Source organism: Thyridium curvatum (genome assembly GCF_004353045.1).
Source record: "Thyridium curvatum strain D216 chromosome Unknown NODE_2_length_892811_cov_85.036431, whole genome shotgun sequence".
NCBI classification, from domain to species: Eukaryota; Fungi; Ascomycota; class Sordariomycetes; order Thyridiales; family Thyridiaceae; genus Thyridium; species Thyridium curvatum.
In genome coordinates, this window is record NW_022156757.1 from 815,735 (window position 1) to 830,322 (window position 14,588).

At 55.8% G+C, this 14,588-nt stretch overlaps 6 protein-coding genes across 6 annotated transcripts; 3 read left to right on the plus strand and 3 right to left on the minus strand.

The window, feature by feature from the left end:
* Positions 1–1,530: 1,530 nt before the first annotated feature.
* On the plus strand, positions 1,531–3,673 carry E0L32_000650 (uncharacterized protein; the record flags this gene model as incomplete). The annotated part of the gene is made up of 4 exons (XM_031141146.1): positions 1,531–2,257; positions 2,339–3,133; positions 3,192–3,338; positions 3,408–3,673. 4 exons carry the CDS (start codon positions 1,531–1,533, stop codon positions 3,671–3,673), a joined length of 1,935 nt encoding a protein of 644 aa, XP_030995967.1.
* Positions 3,674–4,573: 900 nt separating this feature from the next.
* E0L32_000651 (uncharacterized protein) lies at positions 4,574–5,374 on the minus strand (the record flags this gene model as incomplete). Its single annotated transcript, XM_031141157.1, has 4 exons — positions 4,574–4,582; positions 4,669–4,894; positions 5,036–5,175; positions 5,372–5,374. 4 exons carry the CDS (start codon positions 5,372–5,374, stop codon positions 4,574–4,576), a joined length of 378 nt encoding a protein of 125 aa, XP_030995968.1.
* A 484-nt stretch (positions 5,375–5,858) lies between these two features.
* E0L32_000652 (uncharacterized protein) lies at positions 5,859–6,666 on the plus strand (the record flags this gene model as incomplete). The annotated part of the gene is made up of 3 exons (XM_031141168.1): positions 5,859–5,927; positions 5,984–6,097; positions 6,163–6,666. 3 exons carry the CDS (start codon positions 5,859–5,861, stop codon positions 6,664–6,666), a joined length of 687 nt encoding a protein of 228 aa, XP_030995969.1.
* Positions 6,667–6,856: 190 nt separating this feature from the next.
* E0L32_000653 (uncharacterized protein) lies at positions 6,857–7,903 on the minus strand (the record flags this gene model as incomplete). The annotated part of the gene is made up of 1 exon (XM_031141179.1): positions 6,857–7,903. One exon carries the CDS (start codon positions 7,901–7,903, stop codon positions 6,857–6,859), a length of 1,047 nt encoding a protein of 348 aa, XP_030995970.1.
* A 428-nt stretch (positions 7,904–8,331) lies between these two features.
* Positions 8,332–9,891, plus strand: E0L32_000654 (uncharacterized protein; the record flags this gene model as incomplete). The annotated part of the gene is made up of 2 exons (XM_031141190.1): positions 8,332–8,503; positions 8,564–9,891. The coding sequence occupies 2 exons, from the start codon at positions 8,332–8,334 to the stop codon at positions 9,889–9,891; spliced, it is 1,500 nt and encodes a 499-aa protein (XP_030995971.1).
* A 1,422-nt stretch (positions 9,892–11,313) lies between these two features.
* E0L32_000655 (uncharacterized protein) lies at positions 11,314–12,052 on the minus strand (the record flags this gene model as incomplete). The annotated part of the gene is made up of 2 exons (XM_031141201.1): positions 11,314–11,748; positions 11,819–12,052. 2 exons carry the CDS (start codon positions 12,050–12,052, stop codon positions 11,314–11,316), a joined length of 669 nt encoding a protein of 222 aa, XP_030995972.1.
* Positions 12,053–14,588: the final 2,536 nt, after the last annotated feature.

The following is a 14,588-nucleotide window of genomic DNA, read 5'->3' on the forward strand; positions in this document are numbered from 1 at the left end:
CTGAGGCTTGCAATGTTCAAGTTCCAGGTGAAGAGATCAGGGAGCCGAGAGGTACAAAATTTGTCTAGCTGTGTCGTGCTTGAAAACTAAGACGGCTACCAGAGCCCCTCGTGTGCCACTGGCAGCGTAATAATTCGGAACCCCAAGCTAGGTACATTTTGTCCCACCTGGGTACATTTTTCTTCGTTTTGGCGGGGTAGTTTTTGAGGGACAGGGGACCAAGGCTATCGCAATTTATCGTTATCGGAGGCGTGCTATCAAAGGAAGTACCTTTCTGCTGGCGGTTGGGTATTGGAGGTACTTTGTAGTAAACGGCGTGAGGTCATTGGACGTAGCCCGCAGCCCATTAGAGGGCACCGTCCGCCCGGGAAACGGGGGACAACTTTCAGCTTGGGTGTACCTAGTTTATGTCTTGCGCCCGGTGCTCCCACCCGTCCGGCGCCTGGGCGCATCGACGGCGTTATCATTATGAGACCCCTCAGGGCTTCAAAAACTCGAGAGCGGAATACAAGGCCATTATGCGACTCCGAGGTGCCCAGGTGGACAAGATGTTACGAAGTGATCCCTGACGTAACCCGGTACCTGGCCAGGAACCGCACGCGGGGGTCCTTATGCCAAACCCAGTCAGCAGGAGACGAGAGGACGGACACTGCAGCGGCATAAGACAAAGAAGAAGGCAGCAATACTAGCGGATTAAGCTGCAAGTTTATTCTCAATCTTCGTTTTTAATAATGTAGATAGCAGTCTGCTCGGGTTCAAAGGTGGAAGGCCAGGCGGCAGCATCCATCATCACTCCTAGTATTATTGTACAGAGGTCGTGGACATCACGTAATCGCAATGGCTTGGCCATTTGGTGGCAACACACACCTCTCAAATCGGACTCTGACTCCTTCCGCCTTCATCCAGATTGTTCCTCAGCGGTCCTTGAGGAAAACCACAAGAATATTGTTCAGTAGGCTTTTTTTCCTTTCTTTCAGCGAGAGTTGGTGTTGGACCCGCCTGCCGTCGCCGACTCGCGACAAGAGTTGGAAAAAAAAAGCCAAGGACAGCCAATCCCGCACGCAGGCCCGGCCCTTCGGCCATCAAGGTTCTCACCTCACTCCCATGCCCGGCCACGACCACGGCCACCACCGCTTCCACCAACGCCCACGCCCGCGCGCCGCAACCTCCCTGCGACGGCCCAGTCTGCCGTCTGTGAGGCTCTTTTCGCACAAACCCCGCCGACTGTCTCTCTTCCATTCTTTGTCGTCATGTTAAGCCCTGTCATTGTCCCGGTTCCTGGACGTTTCACTTTGACTCGTTGACCCTGACACTGCCAGCCAACTCGTCACATCTGGGGCCAATCTCTGATACTCAGACTATTCCTTGCACTTCCTGCCTCATCCTGGCCCTTCTCCATCCATACGTCAGCAGAGGATATCCTCGCCATCGAATGAAGGGCCTCTGCAGTCTATCAACTCACCAGACAGAGTCCTCGAGGCTCTCTAACATTCCAGGAGAGACTCGGGTATTCGCATTCAAGCACTCATCATGGACGGATCTGGCTCTTACCGGCGTCATGCCGCTTCCATGAGCTCTTCCACTCTTCCAAGATTCGGCGACCCCGCTCCACAGGACCTCGACAGTCTGTGGTTTGTCGACAGCCAGGTATTTCAGGGTTCTGAAGTAGCTGCTTCCAGTTTCGATCCGTACCGCTCAGCCCACGATGACCTCTGCATCGAAGATCCGAAGTGTCCCGGGATGCTGCCTCATGGCGATCCCAGTGCGGCTTTTCATCGAACGGATTTTTCTCACCCTGGATCCCACTCTCGCCAGGGCTTCTCGACGGAAAGCCTCCCTAACGTTCCCAACTGGCTTCAATTTGGCGACCCCTTCACCCCGGATCTTCCAAAATATCTTCATAACCAAGACCTGTCCATTTCCCAGCCATTCCTCTTCAATTCCTGTTCTCTAGAGGACCCTATCTCAAAAACCCACGCCCCTACCACCACCCGCGACCCTGACCAGAGCTCAGTATGCAATAGCATATGTGATAGCAATTGCGGTGACGGAGATAAATGCCACGGCACAAGCTGCGCGGATGCTCAATCAGTTTGCAGCGATGAAAATTGCCCTGGCGTTGCTCTGTCATGCACAGAACCAGACTGCGTTGTGGCGTGCACCGAGGCCAACTGCCCCGATGCAAAGGCGGCTGTAGCCTTGACCACATTTGGAGAGCTGGGCACACAGCATGACTTTGGCGACCTATCTCAAGCTGGTAAGTCTTTTCTCATCTCCGAGCAACATGAACTCATGTCTTCAAATGCCTTTGTGTAGCCTTGACTAACACGATCCATAGATATCTCAGGCCAACCGATGCATGACACTCGGCCAGGCTCGTACTTGAGCTCCGAGTTCATGATGAAATACCAACACATCTTCGAAGCACACAATCCCCACTCACCAACCTGCACATCTGCTTGCCCTATCAACGACCCTAGCTTCTACCAAAGATGTCATCTACCTCACTCACATATGGGCCAAAGCGGCCACCATGACCACAACGAGTTTAATCTCTGGAACATGGGCTGTGGTGCAGAGCTGCCGAACGGTGAAGCGATGATTGAGCACTGTTGGGAACAACACGGGCTGTTGCTCGATGTTCCGCCAATGACCCCATCCATACCAGACCCAAGTCAGGTCCTATCTACAATATCCTCTGCCCGGGCATCACCGATGACTCTGGACACAACTCCCATATCACATCACGGCTTCCCCTCCCCACTAACACCCATACCAAATGCCTTTGACGCACAACCAAAGGTGCTGGATATGCCCAATGTCCATGGCCAGATGGACATTGTCCTCCCTTCTCGGCCCTCTAGTGCATGTAGCGCCAAGGTCCTTCTCCGAGAAGACGAGCAGACCAAATGCTTCTGGTGTGACGGCTTGAACGGCACAGCTTGTGGCCAGACCTTTGCCACCCCCGAGGACTTGCATGAGCATGTCAAGGAGGCACACATCAAGAATCTCAAGAAGGGCCCAGATGGCTTCGTCTGCGGCTGGCAGACGTGTGATCGCCGGCACGGCGAAGGCCAGAAGGCGTTTACTCAGAAGAGCAAGATTGAACGCCACATGCAGACTCATACCGGCGGTAAGTTTTGTTTGTGCTTTACTCTCGAGAGCGTCAAGTCACTGACAGCAACGACTAGTCAAACCCTTCAAGTGCAAGGTGTGCGGAGATGCCTTCTCCGCCAAGCAAGCTCTGCGACAGCACGAGCTTATCCACACGGGAGAGACACCGCTGCAATGCCCCTTTGAAGGATGCTCACGTTCCTTCCGCCAGCAAAGTGCCCTGAGTAAGTTTCCCGTTCACCTTTGCTCCTTTCTCCTGAAATCCCGGATCTAACTTTTCCTGCCTGGTATAGCAATGCATATCCGCACGCACACGGGCGACAAGCCGCTCAAGTGCGAGATCTGCGGCAAGGCCTTCAGCGAGTCGTCCAACCTGTCCAAGCACAGGCGCACGCACCAGGCCAAGGGCTCCTACGTCTGCTCCTTCGAGGGCTGCGGCAAGGACTTCAACCGCCTCGACCAGCTGCGACGCCACTGGAAGCAGCACGGCGCCGAGCCGCCCAGGCAGCTCAGCGCGATACACAGGGACTTTGGCGGCGTCAAAAAGCGCAGCAAGTGAATCTTGCCAAGGGGTTCGGTGTTACTGAGAAAGGGTTGGGATGAATGGTGGAGGGCGACAATGAGAATAGGGATGATGGTGATGTTTTTTTTTTTTGATACCCAAAACTCAAAAGCATGATAACAGAAGGGTCTTCTGATACGTTTTCCTCTCATTTCTTGTCTGAGAATCAAAAATAGACCATGGGCCTTGACTGTAGAGGACACGAGGATTGGGGACGGTTGAGTCGTGTATATAATATATAAATCCCATAAGGGCCCAACCAAAGGAGTATTGACTTGACTACACGAAGAGCCAAGCCGAAGAACAGTGTATAGAGACTTGATGAATGCGAAAGGGTCGTAGAAGAATTAACACCGCTGATGAGATATATAGACAAATGTCACTGGGAAGGCCGAACTGAGCGACTGGACAGAGCAAGACTTGTCTCTAATTCAGCAAGTGGCTCGAACCGTAGAAGTTCGCCCCCTTTCATGCCATGGACAGAACTTACGATCTGCAAGCAGACAATCTCCGAGGGAGAAGTACCAGAAGCTCGAAGGAGCCAAGAGTCGCTGTGGAAAGCAAAGAGCTTGTATCAATCACTCACTAGACTACCAGTTTAGATTAGCAATACCTCATTCCCCGGTCACATTAGCAGACAAGTCGTTCACAAAGAGAAGATGAAGCCCGAAGAGGTCAATTGGTCAGTTAAGGGTTTTCATTTTTGGCAGCTAAACCTCTGCCAGCGTTGGGTTCGTGTGACCTCGTAATAACACCCTAAACCGTTGCGAAAACAGATTCCCTTGGATGCCATGCAAGTATGAGAAAGTCTTTTGATAACCACGCCCCGTCCGTAGACCAGATACACGTCCCTCCAAGCAAGTGAAATTTCTTTTCCTTCCCTCTCCCTACGTCACCTTAAGCGGCCTATAAACGAACAAAAGTCAGTCAACCCGTTCCACATTTCCTAGTCAAAAAAAAAAAAAAAAAGGATGAGACGGGTCGTGTCCTACCTTGACGGCGAAGGTGCGCTGGGGGAAGTGCTGCTGTCGCTTCTTGGTCTTCTCCAGAACTCTTGAGGCATCCTGAGGGGACAGGCGGCGGCGGATGGCACGGGTCTGCTTCGCCCTGAGGTCGAGGGGAAGGTACTTCTTGTTCTTGTAGAAGAGGCGGAGCTGAGAGCGTTGCTTGGCGTTGATGACGGTCAAGACGCGAGCGATCGACTTGCGGATGTCGTGGCTGTAGATTGTGAAACATCATGTCAGCAAAAACTGTCCATTCCTCGACAAACAGCATATTTCCTTCCAATCGGCGTTCCATAACACGGTGCGGACCACAGGAGACTCGATCGATCGGAAATTCAGACTGGGGAGATCGTACATTCTGTTGAGCTTGGAGCCGGAGGAAGTGATCTTCTGGATCCTGAGCTGGCCGAGCTCCGTCTTCAGCTCACCGAGCTGCTTGACCAGATCCTCCTTGTTCTTCGACCAAAGCTGGCCGGCCTTAACCTTGCTGGTAGACTGCGATGAGTTAGCCCAACTCGTTCAGAGAATGTTTGGCGGGGTTCGCCGCCCGGGATGGGTAGTGGCGGTGGTGATTTCGACATCGTGATGGGATTTCGACGGAGAGGTGCAGTGACGGGGAGCAAAACAGTCGTTCGAAGAGCACTTCGACATGCGATCGCCGAAGGAACATTTCTGGAGATTGACCACGTACCATTGCTGCGGCTGTTAGTGACGTCCGTGGGTTGATCGGATCTTTGGGTGAAGGCGGCGACGACGTCTCGTGGAGGTGAGGGCTTCAGAAAATGTTCGCCTGCAAAGTTGGATGCAGGGCCCGAAGAAATTAGGGTCGGTAAACCCTACTGGTACGTACCCAAATTTTGCTCGGTTTTGTTAGCGCGGGAAGCGGAGGGTCAGAGAGGAAAGGCGCTCAAATTGAGAGTTTTAGTGCACGTGCCACTAATTACATAATCGAAGTGGAGCATCTGGGAGAAAAAGATCCGGCAGGGAATAACGAATGATCCGCCCCCATCGTCTCAGCTCGCGCCCCGGTTTTCTGTCCTCAGCGGGTCTCGGGCTTGACAGGGGGTAGACAGCCTGTGTGGCGCTCCAGAGGATTGGGCGACGACTCGAACGATGTCACAGGAGAGAGCTGATGGCGCCGTGGAGACAGGCACAGTAACCAACAATCCTCAACAACCATGGCGGCTGCATCTGGAAACACGGGCTGGGCCCAGTTGCGGCAGCAAGCACGCTCCCTAGAGACTCAGGTGAGATTCAAGATTCGCCAGATGCTGTAGACTTGAACACTGACCATCCGCAAAAGACCGAGACGCTCTTTCACACGTATTCCCAGTTCTCAACGGCCCCGAACATTCCGCCAAAGCCCACAGACCAGGAGAGGGAAACCGAGGCGAAACTGCAGGATACCCTCGAAAAGGTTGGTAGCCTGCGCTCTCTGCGCTTCTCTTTCTGCAAGTACTGACATGTTTTCTTTAAATCCAGAGAGAAAACGTCATCGGCCAGCTGTCCCGCCTGCTCGACTCCGAAGCTACCCTGACGTCCTCGGCGCTCAAGCAGAACAATCTGTCGCTCCTCCGCGAGAAGCTCTCGGAGCACCGCAAGGACCTGTCGAGGCTGAGATCGAAGCTCCAAGAAGCGAGGGACCGAGCGAACCTGCTATCCAACGTGCGCGACGACATCGATGCGTACCGCGCCAATAACCCCGAGACCGCCGAGGCCGAGTACATGCTTGACGAGCGCAACCGCATCGACAACAGCCACAACATGACGGACAGCGTTCTGAGTCAGGCCTACGCCGTCCAGGACAGCTTCCGCGTGCAGCGCGAGACTTTGGCCAGCATCAACCGGAGAATCACCCTCGCTGCGAGCCAGGTGCCCGGCATCAACTCCCTGATTAGCAGGATCTCTGCCAAGAAGCGGAGAGACGGCATCATCATGGGCAGCTTCATTGCCATCTGTTTCTTCATCTTCTGGATGTTTTTGTAAGCGATACCGAGCTTGTTTTTGGAACTATGGCGAAAGCATGTCAGCAGCGGCGTTCAGGTTGGAATACAGTTCATTATACATGTTCTAGGCATGGATGGTATTGTACATTATTCTTTTCTATGGTACAGGGTATCTTGGTTGCTGTGATTGTAACGTCGCTCTCAATGAAGGGATAGCCACATCACATCATCTATAACGAGCTCTCCGTTTCGGAGCCAGCTGATGCCTGCCCCTGACCCGTCTGTGCCTGCGCAGCTTCCTTCTTCATCTCGTCAAGTAGTCGCTGCAGTCCTTTGACGAGGCCATCCCTCTCGTCAGGCTCACTCGGCCCGCTACCTGCCCACCGGATCCTGCAGTTGTGATCGACGAGATAGATGTAGCCGACCTTGCTATTTAGCACGCCGATCGATTCACAAATCTCGTCAGTAAGGCCCTTGCGGACAATGAAATACTTGTCCCAGTTGGCCTCGCCGATCCGTTTCCGGAGTGAGCCCATAAAGAGCTGGATCAGAGCTGCCTTGAGCGAGTTCTCCTCCACGTTGATCTGCACAAGCTGGGCTTTACCACCGCTCGCCGCAAGCACCTCGTGTAGAGCCGGGTTCGCTTCCTTGGAGACAAAAGTTCCGGCCTGGTTCTCTGCCCACATGCTGCTGAACATGCTCACGACAGTGGCCCTGCCGGCCAGGGTCGGCGTCGTATCTTGCGGGGTCCTTATCTCCTTGGAGAGCGTCTGGCCGACCAGATTGGGGAAGTACAGGGACAGGTCCCCCTTGAAGGGCCGTGGCGGCGCGAGGAAGGTCTTGCCCTTGTGGAACTGCATGTTGGTCCACTCGCGGAAGTAAGGCTTGGCCATCTTCTGCTTGAGCTGCTCCCGCCTCTTGAGATGCTTCTCGTAGTTGACAAAGTCGTCCCTCCGCTGCTGCAGGGAGCGGAAGTCGACGCCGCTGTTCTCGCCGATCTGCGGGGGCTGCGACACGCCGATGGGCCGGGAGAGCGGCCTCGGGGTGAACTCGTCGGTGCGCTTGCCGTATGCTCTGGGCACGTCGGCGAATTGACTCGTCGGGCCATCCTCATCGGCTGCGGGGGCGGCAGGTGTAGCAGGAGGAGGCGGGGGAGGCTTCTGGTCGGCGAGGCGTTGTGGTGATGATGTGGATAATGCGCGCCATTGACAGGAGAGGCAGGACAAGGAGGGATTGGCCCTCCGAGCCAGGGCCGGCCTCCACACGTTCGCGGCCATTGCTATCGTCTAGTTCGGCGTCCGGGCCAGCTCGGGCATGCAAGGTAAGAAAAAGAAAAGCCAGGCCGAGACTGGGGTAGTATGGGGTGACAAGTCTGGAGAAGACAACATCCACCCAACCAAGGCACTTCGTGGGGACAAATTTTTGACGCTGCAAAGCTCCAGGTCGAGCTCGCTAATCTCTTATCCGCGGGCGGGTTGCGGGTGCCTGTAGCTATCTCGGCTACGCGCGGCGTTCAGGCGGCTTAAAACGTCATGACAGCGCCGGGCCGCTGGTAGCCATCCTGTGCCGGCTTACAATTGGGGGACCAGGCGCACCGCACATTCCCCTTTGGACTTCCCTTCTCGAGATGTAACAGGCCTTTTCTTATGATTTTGGTTTTTTTTTGGGGGTTCCTTTTATATAATACCTATAGAAGCGTAGAATCATGTTTCTCTCGAGAGGATCGCGGGCCCTGCGTACCCAATTCCAGATATGCAAGGGCATGAGCAGAGTCGCCGTCGCGGCGGCAGCATCCGGACGCTACCCCGCAAGGGCGTTCCATATGACCCGGAACCTCCAGGTCATCAAGCCCGTGTTGCTCGCTGACATTGGCGAAGGTGAGAGAGCCCGGAAGCCCAATACTTAAACCCTCCTCCATTTCTGACCGATTGAACCAGGCATTGTCGAGTGCGAGATCATCCAATGGTTCGTAGAACCCGGGGCGCGCGTGGAGGAGTTCTCCCCGCTGTGCGAGGTGCAGAGCGACAAGGCCTCCGTGGAGATCACCAGCCGCTTCGCGGGCGTGGTCAAGAAGCTGCACTACGAGGCTGGGGAGATGGCCAAGGTGGGCAAGCCGTTTGTGGACATCGACATCCAGGGCGACGCGAAGAAGGAGGACCTCGAGGCCCTCACCCCTTCCGAGCCAGCCGCGGAACCCTCTGCCAGCACGTCGGCAGAGCAGCCAACGGTCACGCAAGAAATCCAACAAGCTGAGGGCAAGGCCGCTCCCCCGAGCACTTCAGCCCCTTCGGCTACGACACCAGAAAAGAAGGGCAAGCATGCCGGCCTGGCCACGCCAGCCGTCCGGCACCTCTCCAAGGAGAAGAACATCGACATCACACAGATAAATGGCACCGGCAAAGACGGACGGGTTCTCAAGGAAGATATCTTCAAGTTTATAGAGAGCAGGGACTCTGGCGCGTCGGCAGAGCAGTCCTCGCCGAGCCCATTCGCGCCCCCACCCGCCGCCAGCGGAGTCCAGGAGGAAACGCCGGTGCCGCTCACCAACACGCAGCTCATGATGTTCAAGACCATGACCCGCTCCCTCTCCATCCCTCACTTCCTCTACTCGGACGAGATCGACATCACGAGCCTGAGCGAGCTGCGCGCGCGGCTCAACAAGGTCCTCGCGCAGCAGTCCGGCCCCGAGACCGGCGACGTCCGCAAGCTCTCGTACCTGCCCTTCATCATCAAGGCCGTCTCGCTGGCGCTGTACCGGTACCCGGTCCTCAACGCCCGCGTGGACTCGGAGCCCGAAGGCCCCGGGTCCAAGCCGCGCCTCGTCCACCGCAGCCAGCACAACATCGGCGTGGCCATGGACACTCCCCAGGGCCTGCTGGTGCCCATGGTCCGGGACGTCGGCGCCCGCAACGTGCTCTCCATCGCGTCGGAGCTGCAGCGCCTGCAGGCCCTGGCGCAGGCCGGGCGGCTGTCGCCGCAGGACCTGTCGGGCGGGACCATCACCGTGTCCAACATCGGCACCATTGGCGGCACCTACCTGAGCCCCGTCATCGTGGAGAAGGAGGTCGCCATCGTCGGCGTGGGCCGCGTGCGCACGGTGCCGGCCTTTGACGGCGACAGCGACCGCGTCGTCCGGCGCCAGGTGTGCAACTTCAGCTGGAGCGCCGACCACCGCGTCGTCGACGGCGCGACCATGGCGCGCGCGGCCGGCGTCGTCAGGCAGGTCGTCGAGGAGCCGGACGTCATGGTCATGCACCTGAGGTAAAATTGGCAACAAAGCTGCGCAAAGAAAAGAGAGGAGCGGACGAAAAGGTGTCGTGTTCTGTCGTAAAGCATGCATGAAAGATACGCCGCAGACAAGAGGGGGCGGGGGGGCGGAGTGCATGGTACATGCACACTTTTGGTCTGGCACCCTACATGTAAAGACCGGAGCAAGCCTCGCCGGGCCGGTCTGTCTTTTGTTACAAGGAGTTGAATGGCGCGAGTCGTTTTCGTGGTGGGCCTCCCGCATGTAGCAGTCGAGGTATTAGACGAGGTCGTCGGGTGTTGCTGGGGATCTGCATGACCCCCGGGGTCAAGGGCAGCGTTCCCGGCAAGCCAATCTGACCGGCCGGGCAGACCGGTGAGAGGACTGGAAATATGCTGTATGCAGGCAGACCTACGGTGCGTGAGGGGGGCTGCATATCATTCTACCCTTGACTGCATGATGCAGAATCGAAGCAGCAGGTGGGAGTGGAGCGCCTCTTGAGAGCATCGAGGACAGGATGATGTTGGTGGGATAATCCGCCGTCGGCTACGTTACTTAGACATCCAGGGCTGCAAAAGGAGTCCGGATCAAGCATTTTCAAATCGAGTTTCTCATATTGTCCAGCTCCTTCCACGGTTATTCATCTCCCTTGCCGGCCGGCGACTGCAGACGAGGCATTTAGTGATTGGTGCCCAATCCTCTTCCCGTGTCGTGCAGGTCCTGTAGCAAGCGAGACAGACATGGGACATCTGCAATACCTCGTTGTCACCCCTCTCCCTGTGCAGGCTGCAGCAGTGAGATGCGTACCTTTCACGTCGACGCCCACCCCGCATGTCATCCGGGTCATTTAAATGCATTTGTGTGTATTTCGGCCAAAAACCTGAATGTCGCTCTCTGTCTCTCTATGAGGTGACAAGGGTGGAGGTGGTAATGTGTGTGTGTGTAGGTTGTGTCAGGTGGTGTGGTATCGTGGCTCGTCCTGTCTTGTTTCCCAAAAACGCCGCCTACTCGTATCCAGCAATAACTTACTTAGGTATTGTAACTGCCAGTCGGATCCCAAAAATAAAACAACAGAAAGTAGGCATGCAGACAAAGGAATCGTCCTGCACCAGCTAGAGATAAGAGTCCAGCCAGTCCAATAAATGCTGGCTTTTTGTATATCCAACACCATTTCTTTCCCTCATACGCCGGTGTTCAAAGAAGAAGCCCGTGCCAATGCGGGCGAGGAAAGAGAGAGAGAGAGAGAGAGAGAGAGAGAGAGAGAGAGAGAGAATCGATCATGTCCGTGTCCTCCGCAAGTGTGTCCCCCGTCTTCTCCAGACCGTAGGCGATAGGATCGCTTCTCCACCACCTGCAAGCCAATGATGACAAGGGCGTTTTAGCGCAAAATGTGATGTTGCCTCACTCCTGCACCTCGCCATGGCCGACTACCTGCGCGCCTCACTCATCTGACTCCATCGTCTGCTGCACCTGTGCCAGCACATCGTCCATGACCTCTTGCGGGGTGCGGCTGACGTCGATGCTGATCACGTCGGTCTCGTCTTCCATGGGAGGCTCCAGGATGCTGAACTGGCTGTGCACCATGTTGGCACCCATGTAGTGCCCCTGGCGAGCGCCGACCCGCTTCAGAAGGACCTCCTCGGGGGCGTGCAGGTAGATGAAGTGCAGGAAGACGCCCGGTGCGAAGTAGGGAGCTACTCGGATGACGTCTCTGTACTTGCGCTTCAGAGCGGAGCAGGTCAGGACCACGCCGTGGTTGCCGGCGTCGATGTGGCGAACGGATTCTTGGCGGAGCGCGGTGAGCCAGTCCCAGCGGTCGGCGTCCGTAAGCGGGATGCCGTTGCTCATCTTCTCGATGTTCGCGGGTGGGTGGAACTACAGGTTGTGTTAGAGGACCATTGGGACGCCAACAAAAGCATTGGGCAAGGGAGGAGGGATATCCTACCTCGTCACCCTCGATATAGGGCATGTTCAGGTGAGTCGCCAGCGCTTTGGCGACAGTAGACTTTCCACATCCTGCCGGCCCAGTGACCAGCCAAATGTGCTTGTGCTTGGTCTCGGCTCCGTCCTGGACGGCGGTCCCCGTGCTGGTCACGCCATTGGGGACAGCCGCAGGCGCTGGCTGCACCGTATTGGACGAGGTAGGAATTCCGTTAGGAAGCGATTTTGGAGGCGCCATGTTGGTATTTGCTGAAGCTTTCTGCCCATTCACGGCGACCGGGGTATCGTACGAAAGCATGTTGCTTTTTATACAAGAGGAAAAAGGGAAAGAGAAGCCCTTGACTCAAAGAGCCGCGACGAGAGACAAACAGGCGATCTAGGCAGACAATACGTCTGTGTTTCGTGGCACTGGTGAGCTGCGCCTGAGTCGCTACCTCATAACGTGGGGTGCGATGTACTCCAGCTAAATCCGTTTCTGGCGTATAAGTGTGACGAGTCGTGGGTGCGCCGTGCGAGGTCGGACGAGATAATAGATACAACCAAGGACCAAACAAATCGCGGAGTATCAAAGGTTTGCTTTTACAAGGATACTTGTGAAATGACGAGAAGAAGAGACAGGCAGGTCGTATTAGAATTGAGTCGGGGGAAAGAGGAGGAGAAAGAAAGGTGGCCGAGTCGAGTGTGTAGGCAAGACACACACAGAAGTGCTGGGGGAGCGAGGGAGTGAGAGGGAGTTAAGAGAGCACAAGAGATGACGATCACCCAACAGACTGGCGACAAAGGTTGCAGAGAGTGCAAAAGGTCAAACAGAAAAACAGGTCTGTTGAGAATGGGGGACCGGACCGGATCGAGCTACGGGCCCCCCTCAGTCTACTATTATATATTTCCCGTGCCGCCACTCTGTCGTCCCCTCCAGAGAGGCCAGAGGGCGCGGTTCCCAGGACTGCGTCACGAACGGGTGGACATTGTGTGGGATGGGATGGGATGGGATGGGGACCTCGAGGAGGCCGGTTCAATGATGGGCGGGGGCAAAGGACCCAGACAAGGACCCAGACAGATGAGGTAAAATTTCTTGCAACCGGGAGAAATCCGACGGCACCTAGAAACGCTAGAAAGCCGGGCGGATTCCTGTACCTTTTTCCACATCGACGTAACCTCCACACCCAACTGGGAAAAATGGTTCATTAATGATTGGCCCAGGCTGGCCGCATGCAAGCCCGATCCCCCCGAGAAGAGGAGACAAGACAACCCAAGACAACCCTTGATCCATCTCTTCTCCACTTTCCGATGGTCTTTGTTCTGCCCGGTCTCGTTGCTTTTTGGTTCCCTCGCAGCACGCAGGCCTGTGCCTGGGTACCTAATCTACGGTAGGTAGGTAGGTATTGAAGGGAGGACCATTCGACTGGTGGTGGGCTGGACATCCCATTCTTACGACATTCTCAATCGAGCGAATCGTGGGCCAGAGGTCTCGTCCTGGCCCTCGTCCTCGTCCTTGTTCACGATTCGATCGTTTCATGACTTTCATTTCATCTTTCCCACTGATAAGCAATGTCGAATTCACCTGGTTCATATGAATCCACAGCGGTCTCCACGTCGGAGCCAACCCATAGACAGGCGGAGTTTGGCAAACCTCGATTCCTCTGTGGCATTCACTCGACCACAACCCAGCTACAGTCATCCAGAACCGCTTGCATCGACAATTGCATTGAATGTCCATCTGCTGCCAGGGCCAGGAGGGTCAGGCAGCGTGAGATTCGGGTCTTGGGGGCCGCTTTGAACGGCCAACTCGGCAAGCATACACTGATGCACTGCAGCCCTGACCTACGGAGTGCCCGTGCCTACTACTTGTCTTGTACCTGAGCCTGGAGCGGATCTCCCTGAACCGTCGGGTGGGCTTTCTCCACTGGAGGCGGTGAGATGCGCTTCAGTTGACGTCTGGTGGGGTGCAGCAGCGAGTTCCTGATGCTTGGGTGCGGTGGCTTGGGTGGGATGTTCACCTGAAGTCAACTGGAAGCTTCCAATGCTGGTGGTACTGAGTAAGGCACTGCTTTCCCGTTCCCCCTCCCTCTCCGGCACTTGCTCTATTCGATGCTTGTGATGATATGCCGGACCAGAGCTCGTGCAGACAGTCGGTCTCTTGTCTTTCCTCAGACCTCGAGAGAAGGCCCAGGCCTTGCGAGTTGAGTTTCTTTCCAAGGCTGAGAGGGAACAAACTTGCAGGCTGTGGGTAAAGAGGTACAAGTACTCCGTACAAGTACCTACCAAACTTAAAGTGGTACCCCCTAGTGTGGGTTTTAGCTCATCAAGTTGGGGGTTTGGGCGTATCCTAGCATCCAAGATGTCCTTAGCTCGCACACGGCGTGGGGGTACACGAGGAGTCTCAGTGCCGTAAACCCCCAAAAAAAGGCACGAGGACTAGCTAGGTATCTTCCCAGGCAGCCCTCATGGTGAGGTTCCGAAGGAAAAGACCATCAGGTTGACCTCCGAGGCTACAAACTCAATTGAATGGCAATGCGAGGACAAGAGTCTGCGTCCCATTCTGCGTCTCCCTCTTACAGAAACCTGCATTTTGTGAGTTGTCTGGGGTTGTCACGAGAGCATGCACGGGCATATTCTAGGCATGCACAAGGCCCCGCGCCCCCTAGCAATCTGGTACCGGCAGGTGACCTCTCGTCCCCGTCTCCCCGGCTTCCTGCATGCCCCGATGCACTCTACCTCGTAAAGAGTAAGGTGCCAACCCTCCCAGGTAAGACGGACACTACTGCGTACCAAGG